General features: G+C 39.4%; 1 protein-coding gene across 2 annotated transcripts; it reads left to right on the forward strand.

Moving 5' to 3' along the window:
• The first annotated feature begins 261 nt into the window (after positions 1-261).
• Positions 262-23,001, forward strand: LOC108938319 (protein FAM222B-like). 2 transcript variants are annotated; one of them, XM_018758806.1, is made up of 3 exons: positions 262-331; positions 10,799-10,926; positions 21,292-23,001. In XM_018758806.1, exons 2-3 carry the CDS (start codon positions 10,845-10,847, stop codon positions 22,911-22,913), a joined length of 1,704 nt encoding a protein of 567 aa, XP_018614322.1. In that variant the 5' UTR covers positions 262-331; positions 10,799-10,844; the 3' UTR covers positions 22,914-23,001. The 2 variants fall into 2 exon arrangements, with proteins under 2 accessions (XP_018614322.1, XP_018614323.1); XM_018758807.1 differs by lacking the exon at positions 262-331 and adding an exon at positions 1,999-2,097.
• The last annotated feature ends 736 nt before the right edge of the window (positions 23,002-23,737 follow it).

Consider the following 23,737-nt stretch of genomic DNA (forward strand, 5'->3'; position numbering starts at 1 on the left):
AGGGGGAGGGAACACACCCAGGACGGGACGCCAGTCCGTCGCAAGGCACCCCAAGCAGGACTCGAACCCCAGACCCACCGGAAAGTAGGACCGTGGTCCAACCCACTGCGCCACCGCACCCCCTTTCAAAAATACAACGAACTGTATAACTTTGACAGGCGTACAGAGGCTGACCCGAGGACTTTCCCTGTCCAAAAGTCGCCTGTTTCTGCGCATGCGCGCGAACTTGGTACCACAGAACGAGCAGGGATTCGGCGCAGCTGCCGGTACTGTGGAAGCGAGTCGTCATGACCGGCTTTTAAACCATGCATTTCGCGTGGCCTCTCTGAGAGTGAGTACGAGCACGTTTAATAAATGGCAATTTCCTGACCACTGCTTCAAACAAGTCTAAAGGTCTTGGCGGCGACTGCAGTGCATGATAATGTTAGCTTTGTGAGCTAGCGAATCCGTGGGTTCACCGATTTAATTACAGCAGAGCAGGAAAGAAACGTCTAGCTGCAGGGCTAGCGCGTCCTCTCTTAGCTACTGTCTCACTCCGTTAGGGCGATAGTTTAACTCTTCATAAATGAATAAATTAACATTGGCAGTGCTGTAACTTTGAAATTTCGCATCATCATGGGGAATATTGTTAGTTTTCAGGATATTCGAAGGTCTGGCTACGACCCGTACGGTTAGAGATCGCGATCAGCGTTTTCCTTTTTTAACAGCTTGATTATGAATTGGCTGGTCAGTTGATTTGTGTCAGACTTCAGTGATGATTTCATTTCTGCTGTGTCTGTAGTCCTGCTATATTTTTTGTGACCCTTAAATTAATGACAAGTTACATGATCACATGTGTGTGGCTAGGCATCTTCGCGTGTCCACCCTGACGTTTGCCTTTGTGGCCCTAGTGTGAAATAGGACGTGACTCACTGGGTGCTCGCTGTGATGGAGGAAAGAATTCTGTCGGATAATGATCACCTTCTACCAGACGCTTCAAGAAACGGTTGCAAGCGGACTCGAGCATAATATCATCATTATCATACCTACTTTTTTAAAGTAAAGGACTCATTTAGACTTTCGTTTACAAATGAAAATGACTGCCACATTAGGACCCATTGCACACGGGGCACAGGTAAACCGAGGTGAACGTAGTCGTTTAGCTCAGATCGGGTTCGCTTCAACGACTCTTCAATAATTGAGGCCGACGAACATTTGAATTTAAATCCGTAAGTAGTAGTGACGATGTGAATATCTTTTCGGACGACTGTTGTAATAAATAATTGCCCCGATCCAGAAGTCTCATTCATTGTTTAAATCCGGTCCACGACGCAGAGTGTTAGTCTTTAATTTGCACTTCCATCATTTTCTTTATGGTAGTCGATGTAATCCTGTTCCTGAGCTGACTCGACGGCCGGTTTTCCATGTCACGTTCAGTTGGTACATGTCAGCAAGCCTGCTTTACTCGGGTCAGTGTGACACCCCAGCAGACAAACACAGAGGTGTGTCGTAACTAAAGTGCGCATTTAGTTTGATATGAACACTGAAATCGCAGTTTTTTTTTTCTGAGTCCTTAACGTGTTATACCTTTAGTGTATATAATTTAGTGAAGATTCCTCGAATATCCAGTCCATTGAAATAGGTCAGAAAGGTAACAAAGAGATTTAGTCGTGCTGCAAATCCAGCTCTTGATGTTACTTCCGGAATAACTGCGTTTTTAACTCGATTTCAGCATTCCAATTGGTTGTCTGATCCTCTTTCCTGTTGGTTGTGCGCTATTTCGCTCTTTTATTGGTGCTGTTGGATTCCTCTTTCCATTGGTTGTGTAAGGTCCCGCTTTTTTATTGGTCGTGCGAATTTGGTGTCGTTTTTTTATACGATTACCAGCCAGTCGCAAGAAGCCCAAGTCCGACTTCCGGATATAACTAAAACAATTGTGGGCTGAGTTTGCACGTTGGAGAGGATGGGCTTCAGCTAGTCTGAATCAGGATACATCCAGTTCAGCTGGATGGACGGTCTTTTGAGGACTGGTCATCTGTAATCTTGGAAATGTAGAGTCATGTGTCTAACTAGCAGACGGAGCTGATACAGGCTTCTTCCGTTGCAGGAAGGCCAGGGGTGAGGTTATTCATGCTTTTGGCACAGTGGCGACTTGCCAGGTTGTACACTGTTTTTCAGGCCACTGATTGTGATTGAGCTGCTGTGCGTTTGATATCTGTCCAGTGTTGATGAGGATAAAACAAAAGCTGCTGCTGTGTGTGATGTCTGTCTTGAAGTAGGAGTCTGCTCTAACAAATGTAACTAAAGCTGACTAGGCGCACTGGCTTACGTAAAAATAACTTTTAAGGGAAAAATTCTGATGGTAGTATTATACAGCTCTGTCTCTGAACAGCAAGGACCTTCTTAAATCATAATGTTGTTGTTGTCATTGTTTTCTTATTTGTGGACCTCACAACTTCTCAAATGTATCATGCAGATGGATGACCTGCAGGATTTTATCTTAGATTTAGCAAAAACATGATTGGAACTGGTAATACAATTGGCTGGTATTATTTATGTGGCACTTTTGTCAAAGGCAAGTGACAATATTGTTCTTCACAGTGTTTTGCTCATTTATACAGCAGACTTTTCTTACTGAATGAATTTGTGATAAGTTCCTTGATCATGGTACTGCATCAGGAGTGGGATATGAATTTGGAATATTAAGATTGCATGACGGTAAACTTAACCACCTGTTTTTACCCAAAGACCCTACCTATATTTGTTTTTTTTTTTTTTTTAAAAAACAGTACTCAGTTGCAAATAACAATTGAAAAATCACTGCTTTGCTGTTTATGTTTATGAGCAATCACATGTTTGCAAATGGTCCCCAGCATTGTTGCCTGAGCTTGTTTTTGGTATGCACCTCTTAATTTTGGACTTATGTATAGTATAATAGATGTTTACATTATGTGTAGTTGCTGATCAGTCTTGGTATATAAAAAAGAATTTATAGATTTTTGTTTGAGCCAAATTTTGCATTCCTTTTGCACCAGTAATAGCAGACACTTCACCACTTAGTCTGCTTTATCAAAGCAAAACTGATTTTACCTTTGAGGTGTTAATGACATAATTTTGCAGTAGAATGTTTCTGTTTACAAATGGTAAAATGGACTTTGGGAACATTTTAAAGAGGATGCTAATATGTTAACTAGAATTTGGGCTGAAGAGCACAAGTAGTGAGGCATTTATTTGGTATTATGGCTAATAACAGTATAGATTAAAAATAAGTATGGCCAAAATAATTGGCTTCTCACCTTAAGCACACCAGGCTGTGTAGTGATACATCTTTAGGTGTTTCCAACATCTTTAACTGTTTATTCATTTTATTAACACATATGTTTAAAGAAATCTGGTGTTGCAAGTTTGTAAACTAAGCTACTTTCAATGATTTACTCATTTATACAGCTGGATATCTTTTAGTGGAGAAATTTAGGGTTGGTACTTTGTTCAGTGGGGGTGCTCTTTGAACCTGGGTCCTTTGACTGGAAGATGTTAGCTGTAAGAATTATGCTACTTGCTGGCCCAGAAAAAATGGCTAGTTTTGCAGAATTAGCAGAATCAGTTGTAAGTCATAGCAATTTATAATGTATTCATTTAGATGACACATTTCTCCAAAGTGACTTAAAATGTCAGGTTTATTTACAAAACCTCTAGCACTATTTTACCCATTTCTTAAAATTTACTTTATTCATTTAGCTGATGCTTTTCTCTGAAGTGACTTACAATGTTAAGCTATTTACCCATTTATACAGCTGGGTAATTTTACTAGAGCACTTTATGGTAATTACCTTGCTGAAGCATCCTACAGCCGGAGATGGGATTGAACCTGCGATCTTTGCATCCAAAGTCAGTAATTTGGATTTTTTTCCCCACCTAGGAATAGTACCTTCATCAAAAGTGTTACACCATGAGGTAGGATTCAGACTGCCATGTTTTGATGGGTCTTTTTATTGTAAAGTATCTGCTCTAACCTCTACACTGCTTGCTGCCCTCCTGTGTATTGGATCAAGTTTAACTGTTGAGCTCTTAAATAGGTTTAATGCTTATGTTGAAGAAACTCATTCATGGAATGATTTTTTTTTTTTTTTTTTTTTTTTTTTAATAAGCAATTGTATTTGATAGTAGCAAATCGAGTATCTTCTGTTAGTAAGGAATAGGCTTTAGTAATGGGTTTCTTGACGTTGGAGTGACCTCCTTTGTATAATTGTACATAGTTCAGTATTAGATGTATATTAGATTTACTAAAATTTTGCACTTCTGAGTTCTGTTTTCAGGTTTACATTGGACAGATTCTTCTTGGTAGGACTGCAGCTCAGCACCATGGTGCAGATCCTAATTATTGAAAAATGTTATTTTGTCTGTGATTGTGGGAAACCTAAACTTCTAATATTCCCTTTCAAGACAGTTGACTTTTTTTTTTTTTTTATTAAAACCTGGTCTGTATTCATCTTGAGAATATATTGTGTATAGAGCTGCATATTACTGTCACTTACGCAGTTTGACATGATCAAATTCCATCAAAATGCCTTGGTCTCTGTACATATAGCACCCTTCAATAGCTCTTTTGTAAATGGTAGTTTTAAGTCCAGTCTCGCTTTCTATGCCTTTGTGAGAAGTGCTGACCATCTGCTTAAATTCCTGCTACATTGGCTGTGTGAGCCTGGACCTTACATCTGCCATCTTTCTCAAAAAGTTTGGTGTATTTTTGTGCAATTCTGTCAGAGAATTGGTTGTTTACCAAGACCAGGGTTGGGCTGCTGTTTGAAAAATCTTGTACAGTTACCATTTTCATAAGCAGTAGATTATATGAGAAATTAATGTTTTTTTTTTCTGCCTTTTCTGTTCTTTTTGAACAGAAAATCTGGGGAAGTTCAGCAGGAATATTTTGGGCTTGCATTGCAGTCTACTTGATTTAGTAATCTTGAACGCTAATAGGCTCTCTGTTTATTCATATAGCAGATACTTTTCTCCGAAGCATTGTACAGCTCAGAGAAATACAATGAGTGCATTACATCAATAGGAAACATTTGGATGTAGACACATGATTGTAGAGTACAGTTAACTTTCACATTCCTCCATTTGACCAGTGCACATGAGTAGCTGCTTAAAGGTTTATCCATTATTCATCAATTTTTCAAAATAAAAAAAAATTAGACATAAACACACCATGTACTTATGAGATCAGGGAGATATGAGTCTGAAAGAGGTGAGACCCTTCTTAAATTTAGAGAAATTCAGTAGTTCTGAATGAGAGGTAGAGGTTATTCCATGACAGCCAGAACTAGAAACCTTTGTGTTTTGATTTTGAATGTTACGTGTGTGGGACTACCAAGCAGATATAAGTGGAAGAGTGTAGCAATCTGGCTGGGGTGTAGCGAGTAAACAGGTCTTGTAGATATTGGAGAGCAGATGTATTGATGGATTTGTAGGCTATAACCAGCACTTTGAATTCAGACTTCAGGGAGTACAAGGATATATATGTCTGTGGGCCTTGTAATATGCCTGTAGTGGATTTGTTATAGACAGGGTTTAACTGAAACTGAGTTCAAATCCTAATTGTTCAACAAGGAGTGGTTTCCTGAACTTCTTTAGTGCCGCATTCTTTTGTAGGATAGGACTGAAAGGAACGGCCCATAGCTTTGTTTTGCCACTCAGCTATTTCTGATGAATAAGGAATAAATGATTGTTGAATTAGTCTGTCACAGGTTCTTTTTTTATTTAGTATTTTCTGATCTGGTTTGAGTAAATTTCATTTAGTCTTAAAACAAATATTTCTATCTCCTATCCCTAGTTTAGGTATTGTTTTAAGTACTGGGGGAAATTTATTTTAATGTAGTTGTTGGGTGCCTTGCGACGGACTGGCGTCCCATCTGGGGTGTGTCCCCTCCCCCTCTAGCCTTGCGCCCTGTGTTGCCGGGCTAGGCTCCGGAACAAGGGATTTCAGACTGTGTGTGTGTGTGTGTGTGTGTGTGTTAGCTAAATCAGTAAATAATAATAGTAGTAGTAGTAATTATTAAAAGGAGGGGGGAAAAAAAAAAAAACAGAATGAAGCTTTTCAATTGTCTTATTGGTGGAATTTGGATGGAGTGAGACAAGAAGTCTGCTGGAGGAACAGCTATCCTTGGATTCCCATACCTATAGTATGAGTGCACCAGATTTCCCTTATGAAGTTTGACTGAGACAAGGTTCTTGAGCAGAACATGCAAGTCCTTGGCATTTTTGAGTCATAGAACCTTCTTCAGGCTGAAGATCTTTATACACAAATGTTCTCTTTACCTTGTACCTTAAATCCAGAAGAACAGTAAAATGTAACCTTGTATAAGTGACTTTAAAAAAATGTATCTCTGCATCTTTATGCTTCCTTTTTCACATGCATAACATGGGAAGTTATACTGTAGAAGGTGAGTATGTAGGAGTTCTTTAGCAATTAAGTGGATGACTCTCAGTTCAGACACAGGGTCAGCAATATCAGGTAGGAGTCACATTCTGTGACCCTTATTAATACACAAAGATAACGTTTTCAAGGCAAAAACTGTGTATAACGTATTTTAAAGCTACTTTACCGGAATATTTGCTTGTTAGTTAACTTTTCATCCGGATGTGAAATCACAAAAGGGCTGAGGTTTCATCAACTTGGCTGTGTTCTGTAATCAGCCCATCCTGGCTCCTGCAAATTGTAGTGAAGGGTTATATAGGTTGATTGGTGCGGGAATTACGGTTCTTAAGGAGTTTCATTTTTGGGTTCCAGATATGATTGAATTTCTGACCCATTTTGAAGCCCTTTCCGTTCTGCTTTTTAACCGGAGCAACTGGTATGTTGAGATAACCAAGTGATAAGTGTGCTGCAGGAACTGGAGTAATGTACATGGTTTCATCACCATGAGTACTAATGGCCCAGGCCATTAGCTGTAATCATGGGTGATGTTGATTGTATGTTTGTGAATGTCTTAATGTGTTGTGTAGCAAAATATGAAATAATTAGACCATTGTTTTATGACAGACTGCAGGGATTGGCTTTAATGGTTTCACTGCCTGCAGCAAGTAAGTGAGGCAGGTAGGGAAGTCTCTGGGAGGCAGTCTCATTGGGCAAGTTGTTTGTCTTAATTTTTACATGGGGGGGGGGAATAACATTTTGTTTTGTTCCAGCATGATTTATTCATAAATCCCCAAATGATTTGACAAATAGGTACTGGAGTGTGTGTCGTCCACCCCCCGACAGTCTATCAGTATTCTGCTCCTTCATGGAAAAGAGCTGTCCACTGCCCACTCCCACGCACCTGTGTTTCTAGATCTTGAGCAACACACTATTAAATGTGTGCAAATATCTCTCTGTCCTGGATGAGTAGGTTGTCCTCATTGGCTCAGACGGAAGCTGCACCATTCTAACTCGATTCAAAAAAGCTGTGAAGCAGCTGATTCCTGTGAGTTGGTCTATTGTAGGCTAACAATTGCCAGTCTTCATAGACTAACATGCCATCACCCACTGCGAGCTTAGATGGCTGGACTGGCTTTGACATGGACTCATTTTCTGGTGTATCTTGCTGTGTGATAGTCAACAGAATTAAATTTGACTGAGTCCTTAAACAGCTAGGTTTCCTTTCAAATTTGAGTTACATTTAGCAGTTATATTTTGAGTAGTTATTTTTGTGCTAGATGCAATAAATATTTCAGTAATGTTTGTGGGATTACTGTAACAGAACCTACAATTTGTGGGATGTTTAAAATGTGGAAGCTTTACTACAGAAAATCAGTTGGGTATTGTCACATGAACTCTCCCAATTTCTCATTTCATTACAGAAATATTTGACCTGCTTGCTTACACAGCTGGAATATGCATGTTTTTGGACAGATCTCAGCTGGCTGATTAAAAATTCTTGTTTGCATGTACGTATCTGTGATTGACATCTTATATACTTTTTGAGGCAAATGACAAGTTCTCAGGCAAGCTGTTAAAAGAATAAATTCCTTCCCCAAATTATACAGTACATGTAACTTCTGGTCATCATCTCTATATTAAAGTCATTTCTTGAAGCTTTTGTAGGCATAAAAATACTGGAAAGTAACTTAATTCTCCCCTAAATGCAGATATGAGAATGATTTTGAGATCAGTACATGTGAAAGTAATTCTATTGCAGATGGAACATGAAGCACCATATTATTTTGTTTTGCTTTGTAGTTTTGGACTGAAAATTAGCCAGTTGCTGCCTTGTTGGGATTAATCAGCAGCTTTTTTTGGCATAATTTATGGCTTCATATCAGAATGTTACAGTGAGCCATATGCTGTTCTACCATTGCATTATATTTAGGAATAGATTTATTTCCCCTGTTTTATGTTGTTTCTGTGGAATTTGTCATATAGAATGATCATGAAGGCTTATATTTTCTGCATAACAACCCAGTAACTCAAATGTATTCCAATATTGTATAAGTAAGAAAATGTTTGGTTGTGAATGAGCGTCAAGGAGTAAAACATCTGCAACCAAGTGAATTGTGACAAAATTGTAATTCATATAAAAGCTTTATTCATATGTTTGAACTAAGCTGTAAATAAGAACATGTCTGCATTGTTGGTTTATCAGAAATGGCCCTGACATTGAGCAGTAACTATAAACTCCTAAATGAAAGCCTATTTCATGGGAAATTTCCCAGAAGGTTTCACACTCATAGGTTTCAGCAAATTCTTAGGTGTGTACACTGTGTAGGGTTTGGAGTATTGGATTCCAGCTGGCTAGATTCCACTAAAATACTTAATTCTAGCAAATGGATCGGATGTGCGTGCTAGAAGGAGCAGTCAGTTCCATCAGTCTTTTTTGTGCTGTGTCACTACAGCATTTGATATATGATATAATTGTACTTTCCTTTTAAAATGGAAATAGTGGTTGAAATACTAGACAGTAGGTGACCTGAATTGATGGAGTTTAAGAGGTCTCTGCTGTTTAACTTTTCCTGAAGCACTTGTCCTTGCAAATGCATATCAGTGGCTATAGAGAAGCTCTAAAGCTCTTTAACCTCCTCCTCTTTTTGTACTTATCTGCAGAGGGCACGAAATTAGTAATGTCAGGGTTGGTGATTTTTAAAAAAAGATATAAAAATCAGATTTTATTTTTTTAAATCTTATGTTCTACATTACTTTCAATAGCAGTGTTACCAAAATATTTTTCTTCCTGAAAATCTTTAAAACTGTTTTAAAATTCAGTTTTAAGTGATGCAGAATGCATTACTCTTTCAAATTAGTCATTTAAAGATGTTTAAGTGCTTCTAGATATGTTACCAAATAAAACTAAGATTTGATGAAAAATGAATTAAAGTGAACTTCATTTAAATCAACAATTTAAAACAAAAAAAAAAGTCATGGTTTTATATTGACTATTTAAATCTGCATGATTTAAAAATGCCCAAGCTTAAGTAATGTCAACGGTTACCACCCCAGACAAGTCCTCCAGTACTGGAGGTAAAACCTTCTGGCATAGCAGAATACTAGGAGGTAAACATCTCCACAGAATCAGTATTTTGAGTTTTTATTTTAATTGCCCCCCCCCCATTATAGTTGTTTATCAGTACTATTTTGAGCATCACAAATTGCTGAACATAAGGATATTGCACTTGAATGCAGGTAACATTTTTGGACATTTCTTCCAAGCTGTGTTGACTACAGATAAGTTTTGTGTCTCTCATAGCTTGAGTACAGTTGCCAGAAAGTTGAGATTTGTTCCTTGTGGTGATATTTGACCCTTGTTTCAGATGCTAGTCAAGGCTCTTGTCATCTTATCTGTTGATGAGATTTGGCTGTTCTTCCTATTACCATCCCTCTTCAGCTGACACAGAAGGCAACTGTCTTTCCAATTGGTCGGCCTTCATAGATGCCACCTCCAAGATGTTTCTATCTCTGTCTCTGTCTTCCCTGGTTCCAGTTGGGGGTTCAAGCTCAAGGTTCTGGTTGTAGCTTTCCAAGCAAAAAAGGATTTAGGTTCTTGATATTTCCACTGCATCCTCAACCTCTGGCCTCCTGTTAATTCATTCCACTGAACAGTGGTCAAGCAAGCTATTGTCTCCAGTACATTTAGAACTTGCTCTTTGTTAGCTGTCCTGGAAGTATGAGCTCCCAACACTGCTGTGTCTCTTCATCAAAACTCTTCATAGTTTTTATTATTACCCAGAGAAGCACTTGACTATTCTTTGCACTCAAGCATAACCTGAAATGCTTCACAATTTTTTCTGTAATGGCAGTATGTGGTTGTTTAAAAACTCGACTTGGTAGTCAAAGCATAACTTCAGTAGTTTTCCTCATCTTTTAACATCAAGGGATTTTTTTTTTTTTTTCCTTCTCCCCCAAAGACATGTTGCTCCCTTCCAACAAATATAATTCAAGCCTAAAGTGATGATTATTTCTAACTGGGATTATTTGTTCTAAGCCCCTAGGGAAAAACCTGTACCGTTATGATTTGCAGCAGTCACGGAAAGCAAAGTCATTTCTAATAAAGTGGATTAAATTCTGCATTTCTAATTATAACATGGTTTGTATAAACTCCTCCTTCCTAATTACAGTTCTTTGATTTGTAAGAAATCAAGATGAAAATGAAGCAGAGATGGCAAAACCACTGGAGATGCATGCTGTATTATATTAAGAAAAATATTTCTAAATGCTCTGTGATGTAGGAAGGTTTGAAAGTGCCTATAACTAGAAATATAGGAGCTTTTGACCCTAAGCTTCAACTTGCAGGCCTCAAGATGGCCTGGTTTTCTTACTGCACTGCACTGTGCTCTATGTGTTCTGCAGTGTGGTGAGACGTGGGACTCTCATGGTGCACTAGTGGCTGTGTGCAATGCTGGCCTGTCTGCCAGTTCCAGGTGACCTTCCATTCCAGCTGCTCTCCCACTTGCAGATGAACACGGGACTTCAGAAATGTAAGTAACCTTCTCATCTCCTCTCTTTCTTAAAGAAGTCCAAAGATTCCCCCCAAGGTCAGAGAAAGCCAAAACAAGAATAATAGTCCTAATAGCATCACTTGGACAACTATTATAGTGAAACTTAATTTCTGATGCTGGGATTTACATGTTCACCAATTGGCATGTATTGCAAATGGGCGACAAAAGAAAACAAATTGCAGTTTTAACTTGGGAAATGATCCCAAGCTACTTTTCAGTTGATTTATACTACTGTACTGTAGCTGATTACATTTATTCATTTAGCAGATGACTTTCTCCAAAATCATTAAACTGCTCAGAGGGGAAAGTGCACAGGAAACTCTTTTGCTAGACTTAAGAAATCAGCTGTTTGCAGATTATTTTGCTTGGCTCAACATGGCTCTGCACATTAACCTGGTCCCTTATAAATTTGATTATGATGTGAAATTCTAGAAGTGAAGATGTTGACTAATTTCAGATCAATTCTTTGATCTGTATACACTATAAGGCCAAAAGTCTTTGGACACCCCTCTTAATTGAGTTCAGGCACTTCAGCCACACCCATTGTTAACAGGTGCATAAGAAAACACCACACTGACTGCAAAATGGTTCATTTTAAAGAGTTCAGCAACTTTAAATGTGGCATTGTCATAGGATGTCACCTTTGCCACAAGCCAGTATGTGAAATTTCTGCTTTGTTAGATCTGCCCCAGTTTACTAAGTGCTATTATTGTGAAGTGGAAGCATCTCAGAGGAAGAACAGCTCAGCCACAAAGTGGTAGACCATGCAAACTCACAGAGCGGGTCTGTCGAGTGCTAAAGCACATAGCATGTAAAAATTGGTTATCCTCTTACATCACTGCAGAGTTCCAAACTGCCTCTGGAAGCAATATCAGCACAAGAACTGTTGGGAGCTTCATGAAATGGATTTCCGTGGCCAAGCAGCTGCACACAAGTCTAAGATCACGATACACAATACCAAGCATTGGCTTTAGTGGTGTACAGCATGCTGCCATTGGTCTCTGGAGCAGTAGAAACGTGTTCTCTGGAGTGATGAATCACGGTTTGCTATTGGCAGTTTGATGGACGAACCTGGGTTCAGCAGATGCCAGGAGAATGCTACCTACCGGAATGCTTAGTGCCTACTGTAAAGTTTAGTGGAGGAGGGATAATGGTCTGTGGCTGTTTTTCAGGGTTTGGGCAAGGTCCTTTAGTTCCAGTGAAGGGTACTGTAAATGCTACAGCATACAAAGACATTTTAGACAATTGTGTCCTTCCAGCTTTGTGGCAACAGTTTGGGGAAGACTTTTCCTGTTCAAGCATGACTGTGCCCCTGTGCACAAAGCCAGGTCTATAAAGACATGGTTTAACAAGTTTAGTGTGGAGGAACTCGGGATGCCTTGACCATAACCCTATTGAACATCTTTGGGATGAACTGGAATGTTGATTGTTGAGCCAGGTCTCCATGTCCAACATCGGTATTTGACCTCACAATTTTTCTTTCGGCTGAAAAGGCCGAAGTTCCCACAGACACACTCCAAAATGTCATGGAAAGCCTTCCCAGAAGTATTGTTGAGGCTGTTATAGCCACAAAGGGGTCCAACTCTAGATTAATGCTCATGGTTTTGGAACAGAATGTCCAACAAACTTATACTATAAGTATGATGGTCAGGTGTCCACATATTTTTAGCCATATAGTGTAGTTAAACACAGCATATGCCCAAGTTCCATTTTAGTTTGACACTATACTGAAGAAGGTAGTTCAGTTACTTTGACATTAGAACATTATATTAAGTCTACTGATTGCTTAAAATGCCCTCTGCTATAATAGCAAAGCAGTCATCACATAAGAAAATGACTAACTGAGCAGACCTTCCATCTATTGGAATCCTTTTACCACAGACCTTGCACAAACTGGAGAAGATTCTGTCTAGAGACAGTTTCACCTGCTTTCCAGCAAGAACAGCAACATCTATCCATTTTTTTTTTTTTTTTTTTTTTTTTCTCCTCCCCCCCCTTCTTTCTGAAGAATACTCTTGGGACTGGCTGACCCAGGAAGCCTTTATCTTGATGGAAGAAAAATCATATCTGTGATCAGTCATTCTGATTACATTTATTCATTTAGCAGATGCTTTTCTCCAAAGTGATGTACATCTCATAGAAAATACAATGCATGCATTACATTAGCAGAAAGAGACTTGGATGCAGGTGCATGATTAGCTGAACCAACAGCAGAAGAGACCACTTTTGGTTGGTGTTTAACAACTGGAAAACAAAAAAAATGGATTTAATTTCATATTAGGTCAGTGCTTCTCAAGGTTTTGTCCCCTAGAGATGCAGTCAGCAAAAGTAAGGCATGTGATTGGAGCCAAATGTTGTCTTCATGTCAGTGAACACTATGGAAAAACTGCTTGTCGTTCCCATCCTGGCATGGCTAATGCCTGTGCTTGACCTTTTTATATTAAAATAATCACATTTCTAGGTCTTTGGGACATTTAGATGAGGAACACTGAGGTGAACTGGTTGCCAGGCTGATTGAGTGTTTTGGGACATGACAGCATTTTACCCTTGATTTAGGTTATAGTTCATGGATAAGTATACAAGCATATACTTATAAAAAAAAAAAAAAATACAAGAAGTACATAATATCATGGCATGGTAGGCATTAGCTAATGGGCGTTACACTGTCATATAACAGCCTGATATAGATAACAAATTGAGACTTGTTTGAAGTGGAATCAAACCAAAACTAATAATCCTTAAAAAGGTTAATGAGATTCTTATTGCTTCCATTTTCTAGCAAGACAGTCCATTAAGCCACATTTATGTAATGGTGATTGAATTACAGCAGTCCAAATAGTGTTGCATTTGAATAATTACAGTTGCCCCATTTCATTTTTTAATAAATCATGTATTAAAATTTTACTAAGTGAGACTATTTCCTTGAACAGGTGCACATGTTAGTTATGGTAACACCTAAGTTACAAGAATTCTTTATGCTGCTAACTTCAAATTTTAGTTTGCGTTTGGGGTTGACATCAATAACTTATTTTCTTGACTGCTGACTGGAAAGGTATTGATCCATGTTAATGAATTAAAATGAGAGCAGTTGTATTATTATGCCATGTAGCATAATGACTAGTGCTTTGCCTTGAAATCTGAAGGGCCCTGTCTCTTTCAGTAGTACCCTTTATCAAAGTACTTATCCCAAATTATTCCTCTAAAAGTAAGATGCTGTGTGGGTATAACCTGCTGTAGGTAAATCATGGCAAAGTTTATCTATCTAAACAAAGTTGTAATAAAGGCTATTTTGCGTATGTTTAGAATCATATTTTGTATTTTATATTGTATGAACTAGAAAAAAACCATCTTACTGTTATATGAAGCCTTATTTTTTGTCTTAATGTTACATGTGGTAGCTTTTTATATATACTGACTCATTTAGCAGATGAATTTGTATAAAACTAATTAAAATATAGCTGTGTGCATCCACTCTTAGAGCAACACAAATGAAGAAACCTAATGAACCAAAGCACACTTCTCTTTCAGTGTTACAGTCCTTCTGTGTTGTAGCTGAATTGTCTGCCTACAAATGTTGTAGCATTTACCTTTTCTGCTAGGCTGCAGAGGCAACTTTAGAGCTAATTTGCCATGATCCAAATTCATAGCAATATTGATAGATGCAGGGCAGTAATATAAATGCATTTGTCACAGTTAATCTTGTATAAATTGCAGAAATCGGGAAACATTGATTGATGTGCTGAGAAACAATTCACACAGTCTAAGATGGCCTTGTTAGATCTTCCATGTTTCATTGAGCATCATGTTTTTGATTTGTTGTGAAGCTCGCTGTTACAATTTCAAAATTGCAGTATTTTATCCAATAGTTTATGTGGCTAGGATGAGTTCTGGAAAGGGGTTTCCAGGAAGGGAGTTGGCAGTCTTACCTTTTAATTTTTATATTACTATGTGGAAGTCGGTGCCTCTTAACATTCAAATAAGCTAATAAAATTAAAACTTCATGTTGTACTGGTCAAAGATGTCCATGTTGAGATGCTGCCAGTTTCTCTTGCTAGTCTATGCTAATAAGTAATTTGGGCTTTGAAATATTTTATGATTTTTGGATCCCTTCCTCTCTTGCATAGCTCTCATTTATTTAACTACTTTTAGAGTCAAGGCCAATGCACTGGACCCCATTAATGGTAGATTTCCCTTGGTGTGTTCTCAAAGGAGCTGAGGGCATTTCAGTCTGAAATTCATCTTTGTCACTGCTGCTAATTGGAGTGATCTGCAAGGCACACCCAGTTTCACCAGATCTTATTGCCCCAATCCTTCCATTGCCGATTCAGACTGAATACACATTGTCTGTGTATCAGCATTCACCTCTCAGCTGTTTTCTGAAATTGCTCCTCTAAGAAGCTGAAAGGATGATTTAAATAGGAGGATGTGAAAAGTCGGGGACAGGCTATTGCCACTGTCTTGAATCTGGATCCTTTCAAGTACAAATCCCACATCTTGCTGTGGTACCCTTGAGCAAGGTACTTATGCTGAATTGATACCACAATAATTGCCTATATAAATGGGTATGTAATTAAGTAGCTTAACACAGTCATTTAGAAGAAAAATGTCAGTTAAATGAGTAAATAAAATCAGTTGCCAGTTATTAGGACGTCATCTAATTTGGTTAAATATAGGTAATGCAGGTATGAGGGTTTATTATTTATTAGTGAAATGAGACTCCTGAGAGTTTTAGCTTCTTAGTATTGCAGATCTTTGTGAAAACAGCTTACCCCCTATTGGAAGGCATTCTGTAGTATCAGATGCATCTGAATTTTAAAGGTAAGTCTTAGAATAAATGCCATGATAATGGTTGTTAAAAATTAAGTCATTCTGAAGACATTTTCTCTCAGTACAGCATGAGAAAGGAGGTTGAGTGGTATGTATGTGAGTGTTGCTAGATTGTTTTTCAGCCCAGAGTTTCCAATCAAACATGGTACCTAGTCTAAACCTTGGTGTTTCAGTATATTGCCTACAAAGTTTTAAATAAAGACGCAGGCAGTTTGTGTAATGATGCCTCCCAAAAGGGGGTGTGGTGGTGCAGTGGGTTTGACCGGATCCTGCTCTCCAGTGGGTCTGGGGTTCAAGTCCCGCTTGGGGTGCCTTGCAACGGACCAGCATTCCGTCCTGGGTGTGTCCCCCTCCCACTCCAGCCTTGCGCCCTGTGTTGCCGGGTTAAGCTCCTGTTTGCTGCGACCCTGCTTGGGACAAGCGGTTTCGGATGATGTGTGTCTCCCAAAATGTTTGAACATTACACATAAAAGAAATACTGATGGTTAAAAATTTGAACTCTGTTTTAAAGATTTGCTAAAATTCCATTTGACTGGTGCTATTCAGGGCCTTGCAGTGATGTGCCATGTACTACTGGTTATTATAAAATATTCAAACTGAAGTGAGCAGAAGGAAAACGAAACTCAGTATGCTGACTACGTTAATATTCACCATATCACATCAGTTCTTGTACCTTTAACGATTATGTCTAAGTGCTGTTGGTTGGTTTCTCAATTTTGGTCTCTCTTGTTAGGCTCATGCAATTCCTTTCAAGAACATTTGAGATTTTCAAATGGCCAAACTGAAAATAGGAGTAGTTACACACTATCCTTGGGAACAGTTTGTATGTTTGTGTGGGCACAGTTGTGAATTCATTTCCTCGCCTGCCGTGAGACAGTGTGGAAGTATTTGAGTTGGACAGGGCAGGAAGCAGTTGCCACAGATTCTCTTGGCAGCTTAGGTTCTCAAATTTAGTTCTTTGAATTTAAGCTTAAACTAGATAGAATTTACCTAAATGGATTTAAATCACTTCTCCTTGTTCCTGATTCATTTTAGGATTCCATTTGATTTTGCCTTTGCAAGTACGCATACTCTACACTGAAGTAATTTTTGTCTCATTCTGAGCCATAATGACAGTTTGAGCTTTAATTATCTTTATTATAATGCTTTATTAATCTACAGTTTTCACTGGAAAATTTCAAGCAAAATAACTTTCATAAATATGAAACTATGGCTAGCCTGAAGCCTCCTATTATGCATAAGACCATAAAGATATTTATGAATGCAGCTATGTTTTGTTCTCAATGTAATGCACAAATTATATTTTTGCTGAGATGTACGTCGTTTTGGAGAAAAGCGTCTGCTAAATGAATAAATGTAAATGAATTGTCATTAATGCTGTATCTAATCATTATACATGGTTCAAATATAATCCCCTTAAGTTTCTGAGACAGGGACTTTTGCAGTAGTTGGTGTAATGAAATACTTTGAAAATGTGCAGAAATGTAGAATGAGTATAAATTATAAACTAAAGATCTGTATTACATTTATTTAGCAGATGTTTTTCTCCAAAGTGACTTCCAGTGAACTCTATGTACTGTCATAAGCCCACACACCTTATTCACCAAGGTGACTTACACTGCTTACAATGGGTCACTCATCCATACATCAGTGGAACATACTCTCACTCGCACACTATGGGTGAACCTGAACGGCATGTCTCTGGACTGTGGGAGGAAACCAGAACACCTGAAGGAAACAGACACGGGGAGAACATACAGACTCAGCATAGACAGAGTGGGGATCAAACCCACGTCCTTTCACACCACCCAGGGACTGAGAGATGATGGTGCTACTTGCTGTGCCACCGTGCCACCACGTAATACTAGAAGATGTCGATGTGTATATTTGTATTATATACAAATAGATCTTCTAGTAAGACATTTTCAGTTAAAGTAATAATTTGAACTAAATTTCTAACAGTTCCCCCCAGTGCTCATGTCCACCATCAATCCTTAATGTGTGATGAGAGTAGACTGCCCCATTTGTGAAAACTGAACTTTTCTGCAGTATTTGGTGTCAGGGATAGTCATTCATGCGCGCACACATGCGCACACACGCTGTCTGAGACCACTTGTCCCAAGTGGGGTCATGGCAAACCAGAGCCTAACCCAGCAACAGAGGGCGTAAGGCTTGGGAGACACGGGGGGCGGGACTCAAACCCCAGACCCACCACAGAGCGGGACCCGGCCAAGCCCACTGCGCCATCCTGCCCCCAATGTGTGAGAAGAGTTCTTTAAAATAAATTGAATTGAAATTGTGTTGTGTATAATCATCTGTGTTAGTTTCCACATTCTGACTTGACTGCTTAGCAGACAATCCAACAAGTACATTTTTCTAATGTTTTCTATACGGATCTGCAGTCTGCTAAAGTGAATTTCCTCTAAGTGGAGATTTGTTAAGCAGATACTTACTGCACTATTCTTCCTGTATTACTGTTAACACTTGATAGCATAATGCAGTAAGTGGAGTTTGTGTTTGTAACAAAAACATGAAGCTGAGGTACTGTAACATGAGATAGCTAGGTGGGTTTTTACTAATGAGTTTTAAGTAATTTTGTGTTGCATCATAACATGTATCTTGCTAACAATCAGCTCACATGGTCTGGAAGATAAAAACAAGCTAGACACATTCTATTTAATCTTGACTGAAAATATCCATTATAATGGTAACACTGAATACTGTTTCATACTTAAGAGGTATTTATGCAGGAACTAATAAAGAACTAATGGGAAATACTTCATTAACACTGCAGTAACTACTGATAGTTAATAAGGAAGTGATTAATCAGTAGGTAACATTTGCAGTAACAATTAGATTACTTATTTAGTAGTTACTAATAACTATTAAATGTTGTATGCTTCCTGCAGTGCTACACATTAACTGAGGTTGATGTAAATAACTATGAATTAACTACTCAAGTCACAATTACCTATGCCAATAAACAGGCTATATATGGTTCTGCTTATTATTAATACACATTTAAGATTATTCTTTTACTTCACGAGGTTGCTCAGAGTATTTTGAACCTTTTATGTCCCTTTCACTATACTGAGTGGGGGTGTGGTGGCATGGCGGGTTTGACCGGTGCATCGCTGTGTGACAGGTCTGGGGTTCGAGTCCCACTTGAGTGCGCAGTGGCTCTGTGTGTCTCCCCTGTCTTTGCCTCCCCCAACATGCAGAGGCCACTTCTGTTTCTCCCCTGACTTGCCTGGAGAACCACGCAAAAGGTCGTTGTGGGTCAGGTTTGACTCAACACCTTGCATGCATATATCACCATACTGAATTGACTAAACTCATTAAAATTGCATTCTCCATATTGCCATCAATTAAATGAATCTATTGTGCTCTTTAACCAGAAAGGAACTTAATAAATCCCCTCTTAATTGTATCTTGTAGAAAATCATCACTAGCTAATTTACCTCATTAAAAATATACAGATTCCATGTGTTCTGCCTCCATTTTCTTCAGGACATCTCTTCTTATTAGTCAGAGTAAATTAGATAATGGCTGTTGGTTATCTTATTATTAGCTATTAAGAAAATCCTGGTAACCCATTAGTAATTACTTAGGGTATTCTTACCACATCCACATTGTCTGGAAAAGTATTCTAAACATTGGAAAGACTTGAAAAAATTAAGTAATGAATGATTACCTGGAGCAGCAGCAAGTACACTATTAATAGAAAAACAGTAACATTAATAGTGCACCTATTTTAATTTTTTTTCCCCATTTACATTTTTCCACACAAACAAGTTGAATTCTGTAATGCTTAAACCACATTATACATTATAATGCCCATTTCCTTTACATTCTATATTGCAGTTTAATGTCATGGTTGCCAGTCCTCTGTCCTATCAATGTGAGCGGTGCAATGGAGAAGCCTGTATCGACACTCTGTTTGCATGCAGATGCAAAGCTGGTTCCTTCGGCATATAGTGGCGAGTCCCAAGCACCTCTACTGCTCCAGCTTGTGTTGCAACTCAGAAACCTGGGGCAAAAGTCTCTCTCTCTCTCTCTCTTAGTCACTCACTGACAGTCCAATGCCTGGCTATAGTTTAGTACAATTACAGAGTGATGACAGCTCCAAATACAGCCCGCTCTCCCATTTTACAGCGTTACACACTGATATAATTCGCCTCGCAACTTGATGAGCAACAATAATTGTAATAGATTGTGCGAATTTACGATGAGCATTTCATGCCTCCCATTTTTTTCTTCCCCTACCCCTCGTTCTCCATCTGCTCCTCCCTCCCTCTAGGAACCTGGTAGGTTATGATACTCATCTCTGATTGACACTGATTGGCTAATAGCAATTTGACACCTGGCTACTCAGCCTGTTTATTGCCATAGGTAATTGTATGTGACTGTTGAGTAGTTAATTCATAGTTATTTAAAATGAGCCTCAGTTAATGTGTAGTACTGCAGGAGGCATACAACATATAATAGTTATTAGTAACTACTAAATAAGTAATCTCTTACTACAAATGTTACTGATTAATCACCTTCCTTATTAGTTATCAGTAGTTACTGGAGTGTTATTGAAGCATTACCCCCTGCATTAGTTCCTGCATAACTACCTATGAACTACCTATTAAGTATGAAACAGTATTCTGAAGTGTTACCATTATAATTAGCCTTACTGATACTGAAAGTTCTGTGGAGACCTGGAACTGAAGTTTAAATACGGATATTAAATTCTTTAGCATGAGTTTTGCCAGATGTTTTTAATTTCACCATGTGTCCCAGCTACCCTTCTATGCTGTTACATTCCGTATTTGAGTGCTACAGGGCAGTGTTTAAATGAGCAGTCCTTGTTCCCAACAGACACACCACATGAAAGTTCACTAAGCCACCTAAATGTCTGACCTCCTGATCCATTTCCATACCTTAGATTCAAACAGTCTTTCTGTCTTCCAATTAATTCCTAATTCTGCCTTTGGTTATGGTTCAATATGAGTCCCACCCATAATTTCAATTCTTTTCAAAATGGCCCTCAGCCCTCCATTAGTGGCCAGGCCCTTGCTTTTCACTAGAAAAGGTTCTGTGTTAACAGAACCTTCTCAAGGCCTGATGTCTGTAAAGTGCACACAAAGATTTCTCATTTCCACATTTGGAGGATGCCAACACTTTACCTTTTGCTGGCCACTTTATTCAGCTCGGACACCTTAAGAGTTCACTATTTTCTCTTTTTAGTACTTGTTGAATCCTCTTCCCCCCCCCCATTTAATATACTATTTAATGTTCAGTCCATTTGAGCTTTTAAGTCATCTTGTAACTTTTACTAGTGTATGGGGGGTTAGGGATTGTGATAAGATTGTGGGTGAGACAGCATGGGTTGACACAACAGACTTTGCAACAGGCATTAGTCTAAAGTCAAATTGTACATTTTTTAAGCTATACTGAGTTCAAAGATATGGGTGGTCCATCTCAGTTGCTGCTAATATATTCTTTTTTATTTTCCTTTGTCTGTTTTAGGGGACAGTACACGGAAGATGAGATCTGCACAGTATCCAACTCCAGCAGAGTTGGATGCCTATGCTAAGAAAGTGGCCCACAGTCCTCTGACAATTAAGATCTTTCCTAACAGTGTAAAGGTTCCCCAAAAGAAGCACGTCCGTCGCACAGTGAATGGGCTTGACACCTCAAGCCATCGCTATTGCCCCTACCCATCTCAGGCCAGTGCAAAAGCAGGGCTCCTCAGTGTTGTCAAAATGCCCATTAAAGGCGTCATCAAGGACATGCATGGCAGCCGGGTACACCAGTTCCCTGAAGCCACCATGAACCATCACAATGGGTCCTATTTTCCCCAGAGCACTTTAAATGTTCCTCAGACCACTCCACAGTCACAGGGGCCTCTGCAACCCCAACATATTGCCCAACAACAGAATTTAAACCACGTTCAGGCCTTAGCCCAGCAGAAGCCTCGGAGTCAGCCCTGTTTACAGACAGTGTCGCGACAGCAGGTTGGGCCGCAGGGCTTGAGGCACCTTCCCAGCTCAACCCAACCCCTGAGCATGCAACATCACCAGGCCTTGCCCCCTGTACAGACTGTCCCCTACCCCTTGAGTCTGCAGCCAACTCCAGCCAACATGATGCTGCATAACTTAGAACAGACACATACAAACCTCCATTGGACTAGAAATATGCCAGGTACTGAAGCCCCACCAAACGTGACCGTGTCTACCTCAACCATCCCACTGCCCATGGCAGCTGGGCTTCACCATAACCGACCGGCTGACCTGAGCAGCATTGTGCACCAGATCAACCAGTTCTGCCAGACAAGAGCAAGAATTGGCACTACCTCTTTGTGCGAGGGGCAAATTGCCAACCCCAGCCCCATCAACCGCAATCTGCTTATCAGCACTAGCTCCCGAGCGTTATCCCATCACTCAGCCCCAGGTGCCCCACCTATGTGTGTCCTTGGCTCTGCACACAAGGCTGCTGCTCCCATTCCAGTGGGTGCTCTCCCACCACTGGATATCGCTACAGTGAACCCCATGCACATGCTCCGTGGTGATGGGAAAACACAGCAACAGTCCTGGAGCCAGCAGCATGGAATGCTCCAACAGAACATTTCAGAGGCTGAGCATCTCGGCAAACCTGCATTGCTGGACCCTCCTGGAGGACCTGCCTTTCCTAATAACAGCACTGGCTACCCACTAGACATGTCTTTGGGCCAACCTTTCAACCTGAAGCTCCCTATGGACAAGCCCACTCCTTCGCCCCCCGTCATTGGGGTTCCAGCTGCAATTTCCTACACCAATGGGCCTTACTTAAAGCCCCTTTGGAATGGAGTCCTCCCAACCCCAAACAGTGACAGCTCAGGCTCGCAGGACCTGGCCCTGCACTTCCATGGGGGGCCATTGGGTGCCCAAGTAGACTGCACCCCTGCATCTATCCAGAGGCCTGGAGCCAGCTCCTCTGGCCACACTAATCCTAGGCAAGCCATGGAGTATATGGCTGGAGACTTCCATGCAGCCTGCTTCAAGGATCAGAGCTTTGGGAACAGGGGCAAAATACAGAGGCCTGCAATAGTCAGAGGCCCTGAGACAGGCAGTAGTAGAAATCCTCAAATGCAGCATCCAGGGTATAGATGAACTACAGCCTTGTCTATATAGTCACCCACTTAAGTCTTAGCCATTTAGCAAGCAAATTACTTAATTATATTTAAACCTGGTGTTTTATTAACCTTGCAAGTGATCAGTTGTCTTTTTCAAATTTAACTCTAAATATGTATAGAAAAACAGGTGTTCTTCATACTCAGTTTGTGTAACTTAATATTCATTTAAATATTCCCAGCTATTGCTTTGTTTTTAGATAGGAAAAAGGCTCACTACTTTCCTACTGTTATTTATTGATATACCTGTTTTAATTGAGGTGAAAGGCAGAGTGGTGGTTTATTGAAATTTGTTAGACTTTTTCCTTTTGTTTTCAATGCCTGCCCAAATCTTCATATTTAAGGACGGAAAGGTCAACTGGAATGATTTTCATAAACGATTACATATTTCCTTTTGTTCCTTGGTTCTACCACCAGGTTTGGTGAGTGCTATAGCCTTTACCCATTTTGCTCAGCTTTATATTTAACAATACGAAACTGGCATATCTCAAACTTACTATGTGTTTGTAGACTTAATGTTGAAAATGTGTATTAGTTTATGGATTAATTTTTACTGAAGAACTCAGGCAGGTTCTTGTAGAAGAGCTGAAATTTTTGTGTTTTTTAGAGGCTTAGCATTTCACGATTTGAAAGTTTGATATACTGATAATCCAGCACTCTCATAAAAACATTACACTGATTTATTTTCATGAAACTTTTTTGTTTTTCAGTGTGTCTTAACAGCATTTGTGCTGCCGCCACATGCTATTCAACATGTATTGCACATACACAAGATGTGAAAATTGCAGGAGATTGCACTTTTTT

Source organism: Scleropages formosus, chromosome 10, assembly GCF_900964775.1.
Source record: "Scleropages formosus chromosome 10, fSclFor1.1, whole genome shotgun sequence".
Classification (NCBI taxonomy): domain Eukaryota; kingdom Metazoa; phylum Chordata; class Actinopteri; order Osteoglossiformes; family Osteoglossidae; genus Scleropages; species Scleropages formosus.

Bases quoted from the DNA above. Each gene is read 5' to 3' on its own strand.
- LOC108938319 (XM_018758806.1), top strand. From the start codon at position 10,845: ATGCTGGCCTGTCTGCCAGTTCCAGGTGACCTTCCATTCCAGCTGCTC. The intron at 10,927-21,291 runs GTAAGTAACCTT...TGTCTGTTTTAG, and splicing joins GAACACGGGACTTCAGAAAT to GGGACAGTACACGGAAGATG.